Source organism: Staurois parvus, unplaced genomic scaffold (genome assembly GCF_062004578.1).
Source record: "Staurois parvus isolate SC_StPar_1 unplaced genomic scaffold, SC_StPar_1.0 ptg001255l, whole genome shotgun sequence".
NCBI lineage: Eukaryota > Metazoa > Chordata > Amphibia > Anura > Ranidae > Staurois > Staurois parvus.
In genome coordinates this window covers 1014625-1028489 of record NW_028319051.1, presented here as the reverse complement: position 1 = coordinate 1028489, position 13865 = coordinate 1014625, and the positions used below count along the sequence as shown (strand labels likewise).

Genomic DNA, 13865 nt, shown 5'->3' with positions numbered 1-13865 from the left:
AATAAAATTGAGTTGATTTCATCTTCTGTGCCTCATTGAAGAGTTAAGCTGCCTGTGGATGGTGCCAAGTCAGCAGGTGACCATACTGTCCAGACAGACTGCCTTTGAAGAGATATGTTAATGCATGATGTGGCATTTGAAACAGAATAACATGTTTTGCACTACTATACTTTTATTGTGTGAGTATGACCTTTATTTTTACTGTTGTGGCTTGGACGGTTTTTGAAGGACTTCCTGTTTCACCAAGGTTGAGAGCCACTACTCTAGGCATCGCCACTGAATTTGTTGATGACATATAAATAAATGAAATGATCCTTCAAGCTTAGCAAAACCACTTAAACGCCTCAATGTGAAGACCTTGTTCTGGTACACCATGACAATATGGTAACCATTACTGAGCTCATTCCCACAGTACTATATCAGTCACAGGAGCCTTATAATCACCTAATAATTACTGGTAGCTCCATTGATTTCTGGAAAGCATATGCATTTCCTGCGCTAGTAAAATAACTGTAATTAAACCAATTAAATGAAAGAAAATAAATGCCAGCAGGGAATAATGATCACATGGCATCATTGCCCTCCACTAAGTTACAGAGCTCCTAGAATCCTCTAGATAGCTCAGGGCGTGATCCCCCCATTTAGTCACATTCACCTTTTGCCATCAAGTCAGGCTGTTAATAATATAAAATTAACTTCATTGTAACAAATCTGCAGGATCGCTTAATGTGTTCCTTCGCACAAGACAGTCATTTTACTGTTCTGTCTGATAATTTGTAGCTCTCTAAAGACTCCCTCCACATTCAGTGAAATGATATTCTACTCAGTGAGAGAGATCGTTATATTGATGGGAAGGTATTCTTTCTAATACCGACGATTATAGTGAAGTTATTCAGCTCAGTAGCTACATAATTTATGGGTAGAATCTTATAGAAGTGGAACAGAAAAGCAGGGTAGAACTAAAAAAAATTTGTTAAAGGGATTTCTATGGGTTTTTTTGTTTTAGATATGAAAATGGTCAGCATTATGTTATTGTCTCATCATTGTTTGTTAGTATATTAAAAACCTTAAAGCAAAATTCCGGCCAAAAGTAAAAAGATACAAATCAATAGATGATTAAAAGATACAATAAAAAAAACAGCTTTTGTTCCAATACTCAATTGTATTATGCAGCTCTCACATGCAGTACTTTTTTTAGACACAAGATGCCCTCAGTCTGATGGGCAGCATCATTCTACCCACTGAGCCTAGTTCAGTGGTCGGCAAGCCGCGGCTTGCGAGCCACATGCGGCTCTTTACACACTTCAATGCGGCTCTTCTGTGTGCTTGGCGCCCGCTCCCCTCCCTCCTCTCGGGCGGCCGCCCCAAAAGTCAGGACTCTGCAGCTAGCCCAGCAATGGGCAAACTACGGCGCGGCAGACCTTTTAATCCAGCCTGCGGAGCGTGGCAAACATTGGCTGTCAGGATGTAGGCGGGGCAGCGTGACGAACTCCTCTCCTCTCACAGTCCGCCCTGAAGACCGGAACGGCGCGGGAACACGGCGAGAGGAACGCAATATGGGGAATGAATTACTATAGGGGGGATGAATTACTATAGGGGGGATTAATTACTATGGGGGATGAATTACTATAGGGGGGATGAATTACTATATGGGGGATGAATTACTATATGGGAGATGAATTACTATATGGGGGATGAATTACTATGGGGGATGAATTACTATATGGGGGATGAATTACTATGGGGGATGAATTACTATATGGGGGATGAATTACTATGGGGGATGAATTACTATATGGGGGATGAATTACTATATGGGGGATGAATTACTATGGGGGATGAATTACTATATGGGGAATGAATTACTATGGGGGATGAATTACTATATGGGGGATGAATTACTATGGGGGATGAATTACTATGGGGGATGAATTACTATATGGGGGATGAATTACTATGGGGGATGAATTACTATATGGGGGATGAATTACTATGGGGGATGAATTACTATGGGGGATGAATTACTATATGGGGGATAAATTACTATGGGGGATGAATTACTATATGGGGGATGAATTACTATGGGGGATGAATTATTATGGGGGATGAATTACTATATGGGGGATGAATTACTATATGGGGGATGAATTACTTTGGGGGATGAATTACTATATGGGGGATGAATTACTATGGGGGATGAATTACTATATGGGGGATGAATTACTATGGGGGATGAATTACTATGGGGGATGTATTTTCAGTTTTAAAAATGTGGCTCTCAAAATAAATTTCAATCGTGGTTTTGGCGAGATTTGGCTCAGTTGAAAAAAAAGGTTGCCCACCACTGGCCTAGGTGATCCCGGACAAGCTCCCATCCTGTGATTGGACAATGAAAGAAGAAGCAGCGTAGTGATGAGCTCATCTCTCTGTTACTCTACTTCTTCCCTTATCAGCATGCTGCTTGTTAGCATATGAACTCACTTAATGTTTTGTAAAACCTTGGAAATGAGGGTAAATCTCCCTAATTGAGCTTATCCAGAGTATAAGCCCAGCAGACGTATTAAATGATAAGTTCACCTTTTGAGAAAAATAATGAATACACACATTTTTCAGGACAAAACATGTGCATGTAATATTTTGTTTCCCTAAGAAGCCTGGAAAGCATTATACCAGCGATCAGTGGATCAGGGATGCAATGCCAGACTCCTGCAGACAAGCCCTGCAGCTTTCAGCTCACACCCAGGGGTGGACTGACCATTTAGGCACTCGGGCACTGCCCAAGGGCCCAGGGTCAGTAGGGGGCCCCATGAGATGCCCCTGGTACCTTTCATAGGCTTTTTTGGGTGCGGTTTGAGTGTGGATGAGAACACAGGGGCCCCATGATCCCCTATTGCCCGAGGGCCCCATGAGTTGTCATTTCGCCCCTGCTCATACCTTCATATGGGCTGACTCTTTACAAGCTGCAGGGCTTGTGAATGAACTACGAGGCTGCTCATCTGCAACCTCCTCAAAATCCATTCAGAACTACAAACTGTCAGTCACTATGGCTGATGATAGCTGTGTACAAATAAAAAGTGCGCTAATTATTCACAAAACATGCAAGGATAAATAATAAAAATAAATACATTCATAAATATAAACATAAGTCCAGCCACCATAACAGTGATAGTCCAATATCAACTTAATGTCAATCTTGAAAACAAACACCCATGTGCAAATCCGACACCAGATGAAATGAATACACTCACCAGAGCTATATGCTGATTATATTATAAACCAGCATGATAGCATTTTGCTCTGGGAGCGATGATCTGCAGGATATCCCAGTAGAGGAACAGCAACCAATAGTGATCCAATCAGCACATATGGAACAGCTAGGCAGCACATATGGAACAGCTAAGCAGCAAATGATCTTCCAATAACATGGGCAAAGCTCGGGGAATAAGAAGAGATATGATGGTGCAGTACGTTTAAAAGCAGTAAAATTTTATTAATAAAGTATTGAACTCACAAAGAAGGTGTCTAGCCGACACCAGCAATGACAGCCTCTAAAATGCCACATCCACAAGGGATAAACCAAGGGACGAACCTCCTGCACTGCGATCAAACAGCCGACAGCTGGGAGGAACGTTCCAACATCACATCCACTAGGCCAGGCCCAACGCGTTTCGTCACTTGACGTCTTCAATTATATTCCTTAGTAATATAATCAGCATATAGCTCTGGTGAGTGTATTCATTTCGTCTCGTGTCGGATTTGCACATGGGTGTTTGTTTTCAAGATTGACATTAAGTTGATATTGGACTATCACTGTTATGGTGGCTGGACTTTATGTTTATATTTATGAATTCATTTATTTTTATTATTTATCCTTGTTTTGTGAATAATTAGCGCACTTTTTATTTGTACACTATTTTACCTTTTTTGGTTAGAGGTGCTGCTTATTTGATTTATTTTGCATTTTCTGTGGCGCTTCTTATATCTGCTACACTGATGATAGCTATAGTTCATTCATTCATAGGATTATGTAAATGAAATCGTGCAACTTCACTGTAAGTCTTACGATTTCAAAGTCGGGCTTGATGTGAACAGAGGCTTACTCTTCACCTCTAAGAAGGTGTTAGGAGGAATTCCTGTATTCCCTAATATGAATACTGGGGTCTCTTTAGAATGAAAGAAGCAGAATTTAGGCCTGGCCCCATGGGACATGGTGGGGCCCTTACTCAAGCCATGTAGTCTAAGTGTTTGGCATTCTTTGGCTGGGGAATGCTCTGGGTTCCTGGTTCCTTCAGCTGGGCTTAGGACTAGGAACAAGACAAAAGTCTGCCAGTTAATGCTATGGAGTTGATAAGAATGCACGTGTACTGCCAGGAAGTAAAGCACTGAAAATCATGTTGGACTTGTGTCTTATTTCTTCTGGTGGCCTATTCTGAAACTGGTTCCAGGCTCTGCCAGGAGGGAGTGGGGTGAAGTATTGCCTCCAGTGTTCATATATATTACAGTGAAACTGATTCCTTATTGCCCCCTCAGGGAGCTGAGCTCACACCAATGAGAATTAAGGCTGCAGACCTGTTGGCAGTACCCAAGGATGCAACCTATGTGCAAACTTTTCTTGGCCCTACCTACACACCAATGTAAAGGATCATTACAAATTTTTCTGCCTTCACTTCTTTATTGCTTATTATTATTTGTGTCTTTTGTGCAGCAAAGAAAAAAACAGTGGTTGCACTACACAGAAATCATTTTCATTTCTTATTTTTTTACATTTAATATTGAAACCTGGACTGTAATTGAGAAACCGCTGAAGTATTTCTTTGTTTGTTGAAGCTGTATTATCCTTCTGTAGTGTGGACAGAGTTATACTGAATATTCATTAACACAGAAGCATAGCAGACATCTTGTTGGAGACCATTTAGCAACGAAATGGTTGCAGATTGGGATCAAGCAGAAGCGTAGTTGAGGAACAAGGTCAGTAATGAGTGGTAGTGGAGATATGGATGGCAGAAGGAGTGACCAGAGCGAGATATTAGCTGGAGAGAGCACAATAATCTAGCAAACAGGAAGTGTAAAGGCGTGGCTTAAATGGGAAGTTTATGGCAGGAGCAAAGGGTTCAAGGTTTAAGATAAAGAAGACACAAGGCAAAGTTGTCTTCCACCGAAAGTGGAAGCTCCGCTTGTTTGCCTCCTTCCCCCCTCCACTGCCATATTTGGCACTTTTTTGGGGGGGAGAGGATACCTGGTCTTGACAGGTACCCGCTGCCACTTCTGGCTCAGTTCGCTGCGGCAAAGTGAGCTGGAAGTTCGGCCCCCTTCTCCCTCCCGCAGTCTTCTGGGACACTTCACAGGTTCAAGAAGAGTTCCAGATCAATCAGGATGATCACAGGTTCAGATCCAGGTTCTGATAGCGATCTTGTGCAAATCAATAATGTACTCAGCTTGATTTTAAACAGGAAGAATTGGCTAACTAACATCCAACACATTGCATGGTTCAACAGAGCACTTCGTCAGGTGAAGCTGAATAGTACTAGAGGTGGTGCTTACAACTTTCCAAAATAGGCTAATAAAGCATAGACAAAGATAATAACAGTGCCACCCTATTCCACCATCCTTCTGCACAGCATGTTGTTTGTTGCAGAATGATGGGGGGACTTTAAATAAATAATGTACACATTTTGCACATCAACAAGCTATGGGGGTCACATACATTGTTTGCGCCCCTCTTCATACCACTGTGTGTATTTGCCTACTTTATATATAACCACTTTCAGGTTTGTTTTCCTAACTGTGGCCTAAATGGAAGAAGGACAAAATGTTTGTGAGTTTTTGGGTCTACACAAATGACAATATACATAAAGTGGCAACCAAACCGATAAGAGGCATGGAGGAGCTCAGCTATGAGGAAAGATTAGAGAAACTGTATAATACATAAGGGGGTATAAGGAGGGATATGATCTCCATGTATAATACATAAGGAGGGATATGATCACCATGTATAATACATAAGGGGGGATATGATCTCCATGTATAATACATAAGGGGGATATGATCTCCATGTATAATACATAAGGGGGGATATGATCTCCATGTATAATACATAAGGGGGATATGATCTCCATGTATAATACATAAGGGGGATATGATCTCCATGTATAATACATGAGGGGGGATATGATCTCCATGTATAATACATAAGGAGGGATATGATCACCATGTATAATACATAAGGGGGGATATGATCTCCATGTATAATACATAAGGGGGATATGATCTCCATGTATAATACATGAGGGGGGATATGATCTCCATGTATAATACATAAGGGGGGATATGATCTCCATGTATAATACATAAGGGGGGATATGATCTCCATGTATAATACATAAGGGGGATATGATCTCCATGTATAAAACATAAGGGGGAATATGATCTCCATGTATAATACATAAGGGGGGATATGATCACCATGTATAATACATAAGGGGGATATGATCTCCATGTATAATACATAAGGGGGGATATGATCTCCATGTATAATACATAAGGGGGGATAGGATCTCCATGTATAATACATGAGGGGGGATATGATCTCCATGTATAAAACATAAGGGGGAATATGATCTCCATGTATAATACATAAGGGGGGATATGATCTCCATGTATAATACATAAGGGGGGGATATGATCTCCATGCATAATACATAAGGGGGGGATATGATCTCCATGCATAATACATAAGGGGGGATATGACCTCCATGTATAATACATAAGGGGGATATGATCTCCATGTATAATACATAAGGGGGATATGATCTCCATGTATAATACATAAGGGGGGATATGATCTCCATGTATAATACATAAGGGGGGATATGATCTCCATGTATAATACATAAGGGGGGATATGATCTCCATGTATAATAAATAAGGGGGATATGATCTCCATGTATAATAAATAAGGGGGGGTATGATCCCCATGTATAATACATAAGGGGGGATATGATCTCCATGTATAATACACAAGGGGGGATATGCTTGCCATGTATAATACATAAGGGGGGATATGATCTCCATGTATAATATATAAGGGGGATATGATCTCCATGTATAATACATAAGGGGGGATATGATCTCCATGTATAAATACATCAGTGGTTCATATAGTGAACTCGGTGTAGAGTTATTCCCCCTGAGGTCATCACAGAGGACAAGGGGGCACTCTTTATGTCTGGAGGAAAAGAGATTTAATCTCCAAACACACAAAGGTTTCTTCACAGTAAGAGCTGTGAAAATGTGGAATAGACTCCCTCAAGAGTTGGTTCTGGCCAGCTCAGTGGATTGCTTCAAAAAAGGCCGGGAGTGTTTCTTAGATACACAGAATATAACTGGATACTAACATTTATAGGTAAAGTTGATCCAGGGAATATCCGATTGTCTCTCGGGGGATCAGGAAGGAATTTTTTTCCCTGCAGGAGCAAATTGGATCATGTTTTGCTGTTTTTTTTGCCTTCCTCTGGATCAACTGTGGGTATAGGATTATAACTTTTTTGGTTGAACTGGATGGACTTTTGTCTTTTTTCAGCCAGACTATGTAACAATGTAAATATGTATGGAAGAACTGACCTTGTCTGACATGAGGGTGGAGATGGAACGCCCGATCTCATGGTAATCCACATTGGATTGGGTGGGTCCAATCAAGACAAAGAGGAAGCGGACAGGGATGGGTACCTCCAGGACTGACTCCAGCAGGACAGCCTCATTGAGACGCACAAAAGCTGTGGCAGGATTAGCCAGGAACTCCACACAACCTGCGGTATATATTAAAGTATTAACACTTTTATAAGCACTGTATCATTGACCACCAATACAGAGAGCTGCCTCATTCATCACTGCAGTTGGGCAAAATTACTTTTAGGCATTTAGGGGGTTGATTTACTAAAACTGCAGCGTGCAAAATCTGGTGCAGCAATGCATAGAGATCAATCAGTTTCCAATGTTTAATTGAACAAGCTGAAGCTAGAAGCTGATCAGCTACCATGCACAGCTGCACCAGATTCTGAGTCCACCAGTTTTAGTAAATTCCCCCCTTAAAGCCCAACTGCAGGTTCGGGTATGTCCCACAACCCCTCCCAGAGCACCCCTTATGCCCATGCACTCCCTATAACCTCTCTAACACCCCTTTTCCTTTCTCAGATCACAACTTTATCAGCTTCACACTCTCCCTGCCTCCTACCTCCCATGCCTCCAACCAGCAAACCGTTACCTGTAGAAACCTCCATCACCTCAGCCCTGACCTTCTCCACTCCTCTACTGAGCGCTTCTATGATAAACTTGCACCCCTGTCCTGCCCAGATCTAGCCAAGTCTGCCTATAACAACTATCTATCATCCTCCCTTGACGCTCTTGCTCCTTTCTCTACATGCAGAACCAGGCCTCGCCTGTCACAACCCTGGCAAACAGAGGACACCAGAAGTTTCAAGAGATGCATCTGCACTCTTGAGCGAGGATGATGTAAAACTAAATCCCTGAAAGACTTTACCCTCTACAAATCCGCTCTTCTCAAATACAACTCCAGTCTCCACGCTGCTAAGCAAACCTACTACAACACTCTCACCAAGACCCTTTCATCCAATCCTCGTCAACTCTTTTCTACCCTTAATTCCTTACTCCACCTCCCACTGCCTCCACCTACCAACTTACTTACTACACAGAAGATTGCCAGTCATTTCAAGAAGAAGATCGACACAATTCGTGATGAGATCTCCAGTGTCAAGCTTCCTCCTACCAACATACCAGGTCCAACACCACACTCAACACTATCCTCCTTCAACCCTGTTACCACCGAGGAAGTTACTGAACTCCTTTTCAAACCCCACTTCACCACCTGTCCCCTGGATCCTGTCCCCTCACGACTGTTGCAGCCTCCTTCCTGCTCTATCCTGAACTCTTTAACCCACATCTTCAACCTCTCACTCTCCATGAGCACCTTTCCCTCCCCACTCAAACATGCACTGGTTACCCCCATACTCAAAAAACCCTCGCTGGACCCATTTGAAATACTTAAGACCCATCTCCTGTTTGCCTCTAAGCTTCTCGAGTGCCTTGTTCACAACCGCATGAACTGCTACCTCTTGATTCCTGACAGTCTGGCTTCCGCCCACAACATTCCACTGAAACTGCCCTACTAAAACTCACTAATGACTTAATAACTGCTAAAACCAATGGCCATTACTCCATACTCATACTCCTTGACCTTTCCGCTGCCTTTGACACAGTTGACCACCCGCTCCTCCGCAGTAAACTCCACTCCATCGGCCTCCGTGACTCTGCTCTCTCCCGGTTCTCCTCTTACCTTTCTCAGCACACTTTCAGTGTCACATACAACTCCTCCTCCTCCGCTCCTCTCCCTCTTTCTGTTGGGGTACCCCAAGGTTCTGTCCTTGGGCCTCTCCTTTTCTCTCTCTATACCTCCTCCCTGGGCCAACTGATAACCTCCCATGGCTTCCAATACCACCTCTATGCTGATGACACCCAGATCTATCTCTCCACTCCCCAGCTCACCCCCTCAATGTCCTCACGTATCACAAATCTACTAAGCAACATATCAGCATGGATGTCACACCACTACCTTAAACTCAATCTTTCCAAAACCGAGCTTGTAATATTTCCTCCCCCCGATCCCCCACTCATGACCTTACCATTAAGATCAACAGCACAACTATTGGTCCTTCCCCTCATGCCAGGGTGCTAGGCGTAATCCTAGACTCTGACCTCTCCTTTGGTCCCCACATCTAATCACTGGCTAAATCCTGCCACCTCAACCTCAGGTTCCTGGATCTGTTTAAATTTAGAAGAGGCGCCTTGGAGTTTTGCAGTCAACTTTTCATTAATCAAAGTCCACTTTAATCTGGATTTAACCTCGGAAGTGTTCATGGTCAGCCATGATTTGGCTATTGTTTGCTTTCCACCTGCTAGGACGTGAGTCATCAATGTAAATTGATGCTCGGTAGTAACTTCAAATTTTAGATTGAGGAGTGCTTCTGGTCAGGGGCGGATTGGCCATTTGAGCACTCGGGCACTGCCCTAGGGCCCGGGGTCAGTAGGGGGCCCCATGAAATGCCACTGGTACCTTTTTATAGGCTTTTTGTTTGTGCTTCAAGTGTAGGCAAGAACACAGGGGCCCCATGATCCCCTATTGCCTGGGGCCCCATGAGTTGTCAGTCCACCCCTGCTTCTGGTATAATGCCTTATCAAAGTATCTTCTCAGGATCATCAGTATTGGGTTATATATGTAAAAAGCATTACAAATCAAAACACTTTTTTTCTATGAATTCATATTTTTTCAATAGTGCACTTCTTCTTTTAAAAATGTATTTCTTTTTCTTTGAGCAGAAAGTGCACAAAGAAAAAAATATACTGACAGCTGCAGCCTGTAAGGTTTGTTAACCAATAAACCTCAAGTGATTGCAATGTCACCAATGACAAGGTGATCATCATCAGGGAGCATTCTGAATGGTTCCTGATCATTAGTAGACACCAGAAGATGTCAGTGGCAGTAGTGTGGCTTTGGAATTAGAAGCCCAGACTGCTTTGGGCTCCTAGTCTCATAGGCAGGGGCGGACTGACAACTCATGGGGCCCCCGGGCAATAGGGGATCATGGGGCCCTTGTGTCCTTGCCCAAACTAAAAAAAAGCCTATGAAAAAGGTACCAGAGGCATCTCATGGGGCCCCCTACTGACCCCGGGCCCTCGGGCAGTGCCCGAGTTTCCAAATGGTCAGCTGTGAAACGTTAACCTACACTTGAGGGTTAGGGGCTGATGTGAATGTACAATATATATGTAAAGTGCTGCGTAAATTGTCGGCGATTTATAAGTACCTGTAATAGAAATAAATAAATAAATATGGCCGTGAGCCCATTAAAAGGCCTATTAATCAGACTGTCATACAGGGAAAAACTTGGCACCTAAAATGTATGTCAGAGTAAAAAAAATGCAGTATAGTATATCTCTGCTATACATGCACATTTCCTGGTATTGTATCCCTTTAAAGGGTAACTCTACTTTCGAGAAAAAAATATACAACAAACAAAAAAATATGGTATATGTCAATTCCTGCTTGTGTGATTGGCTCATGGATTTTCCCAGAAATCTGCACTAGAATATCAGTCAAGTTTTAGGCAATAGCAATTTTATTTTTGGTGAGATACCCCACACAGAGCTGTCTTTTCCTAGAATGGGGATGCACAGGAGTTAGTGGTGGTCTATTAGGACACATGGCTGCACAGGCACAATGAGGGTGATTTACTAAAGGCAAATAGACTGTGCACTTTGCAAAGTGCAGTTGCTCCAGAGCTTAGTAAATGAGTTAAGGCTTTGCAAAGAATACCCAATCACATGCAAGGAAAATAAAAGAACAGCATTTTTGCTTGAACGTGATTGGATGATGGAAGTCAACAGAGCTTACCCTAATTTACCCTCATTTCCAACTCTGGAGCAACTGCACTTTGCAAAGTGCATAGTCAATTTGCCTTTAGTAAATCAACCCCAGTATTTTCCAATATGACAATTGTGCCAGGAAAAGATGGTCCTGCATGGGGCATGCAGATAATTGCCCCATGTGAATGAGACCTAAGGGTTAATTACTTCTAAAGGGATGCAGACACTGCAGCTTTCCTCATTAGAAGATTACAAGTGCATCAACTGATTGGATTAAACACAGACATTCCCATTAAGTCCTCATGCACACTGGACATTTTTAAAGCTGCTGTTTTTGGCTTTTGACATTTTTTTTCTACAGCCAGTTAACCCCCCAGCATGTTATCCTATGTGTCCATGTATACATAGACTGGAATCAATGATGTTTGGCTGGAAAAAAACCCAAGGCTAGTGGGTTTCAAGAGGAGTTATTTTAGCTGGAAAAGTGCTCTAATGCTGAAAGACGTGGTAAAACGCTGCAAACTGGCGTTGTTGGACTTTTTTTGACCAGAGAAAAAAATTTTTTGGTAAAGAAAAGAGCTGAAAAACACAAGCATGGAAAAACATGGGAAAATGCTGAAAAACTCACGTTTTTAACATGACTTTACACAGCTAACATTACCAGCGTTATCAAAATGTCCCGTGTGCTTGAGGGCTTAGGAACCAGCCTTCCAAAAACACATTGAACCAGGGGTGGACTGACCATTTAGCCACTCGGGCTCTGCCCAAGGGCCCGGGGTCAGTAGGGGGCCCCATGAGATGCCCCTGGTACCAGGGGCGGACTGACAACTCATGGGGCCCCCAGGCAATAGGGGATCATGGGGCCCCTGTGTCCTTGCCCAAACTCAAAAAAGCCTATGATAAAGGTACCAGGGGCATCTCATGGGGCCCCCTACTGACCCCGGGCCCTCGGGCAGTGCCCGAGTTTCCAAATGGTCAGTCCGCCTCTGCCTTGTACCTTTCATAGGCTTTTTTGGGTGTAGTTTGAGTGTGGGCGAGGACACAGGGTCCCCATGATTTCCTATTGCCCAGGGGCCCCATAAGTTGTCAGTCCGCCCCTGATTTGAACACTCAGCCTAAAGTGGAATCAATCTCATAATCAACAGTGACTACTTTGAATGCTGCTAGCATTAGTAAATCGGTAGGAAAGAATATTATATTTGCTTGTGTTAAACTGTGGTTTACATTTCTTTAGTTACTTTCTAGTTTCCATGCCTATGCAAAGGATGACATACATCCCAGGAGTCTTTAGAAGGGGAGGAGGGGTTTTCCCAGCTAAGCACACCCTCCTGCCTGCACGCCTGAGCTAAGGGCAGATGGATTCCAGGAAGTAATTACTACATGAATCATCTGCCCTCACTCAAGATGGCTACAGCCAGAAATAGTAGGGGTGTTTTTCTAAGTGATTTCTTAGAAAAATAAAGCATGGAGACATGGGTGGATGGGTGTTTTTGTTTAAATATTAAAAATGAATTAAATATGCTTTTGGTTGTTGGTACTCAGATGCAGTGTAGGTTTGCTTTAAGAACTTAATCTTCTACAAAGCTTGTTAAAATCCCTGCAATGTACAAAGACCACCCAGAAGAGATTGCTTTTTTTCTAAAAAAAAAAGTGAAGTTACTCTTTAAAGACCTTGCTAGTATGGAAAAATACTAGTTAATCTGCCAAAAATATACTCAGCCCTTAACCCCTTAGCGCCGGCGCCTCCCGGCCCTTTAAGGGTTCCAGAAGCCGGGAGGTGGGGCGGGGTTTTAGAGTCATGTGACCGTGGGATTACTGTGCTTGATTGGCCAGCAAACTCGCCTGACCTGAACCCCATAGAGAATCTATGGGGCATTGCCAAGAGAAAGATGAGAGACATGAGGCCAAACAATGCAGAAGAGCTGAAGGCCGCTATTGAAGCATCCTGGTCTTCTATAACACCTCAGCAGTACCACAGGCTGATAGCTTCCATGCCACGCCGCATTGAGGCAGTAATTGCTGCAAAAGGGGCCCAAACCAAGTACTGAGTACATATGCATGCTTATACTTTTCAGAGGTCCGATATTGTTCTATGTACAATCCTTGTTTTATTGATTGCATGTAATATTCTAATTTTCTGAGATTGTGGATTTGGGGTTTTCATGAGCTGTAAGCCATAATCATCACAATGATGACAAATCACGGCTTGAACTATCTTGCTTTGCATGTAATGAGTCTATGACATATATTAGTTTCACCTTTTAAGTTGCATTACTGAAATAAATGAACTTTTACACGATATTCTAATTTTTCGAGTTTCACCTGTATATATATATATACAGTGGGGCAAAAAAGTATTTAGTCAGCCACCAATTGTGCAAGTTCTCCTACTTAAAAAGATGAGAGAGGCCTGTAATTGGCATCATAGGTAG

The 13865-nt window shown here is 42.7% G+C and overlaps 1 protein-coding gene across 3 annotated transcripts in view; it reads right to left on the bottom strand.

Annotated features, from left to right (window-relative positions):
* The window catches only part of SLC4A3 (solute carrier family 4 member 3), a 68077-nt gene that overhangs the window by 34715 nt on the left and 19497 nt on the right, over positions 1-13865 (bottom strand). For all 3 annotated transcript variants that reach the window (XM_089660635.1, XM_089660636.1, XM_089660634.1), the window contains exon 7: positions 7621-7805. In XM_089660635.1, coding sequence (XP_089516761.1) covers positions 7621-7805 — 185 coding nt within the window. The remainder of the gene's footprint in view (positions 1-7620; positions 7806-13865) is intronic.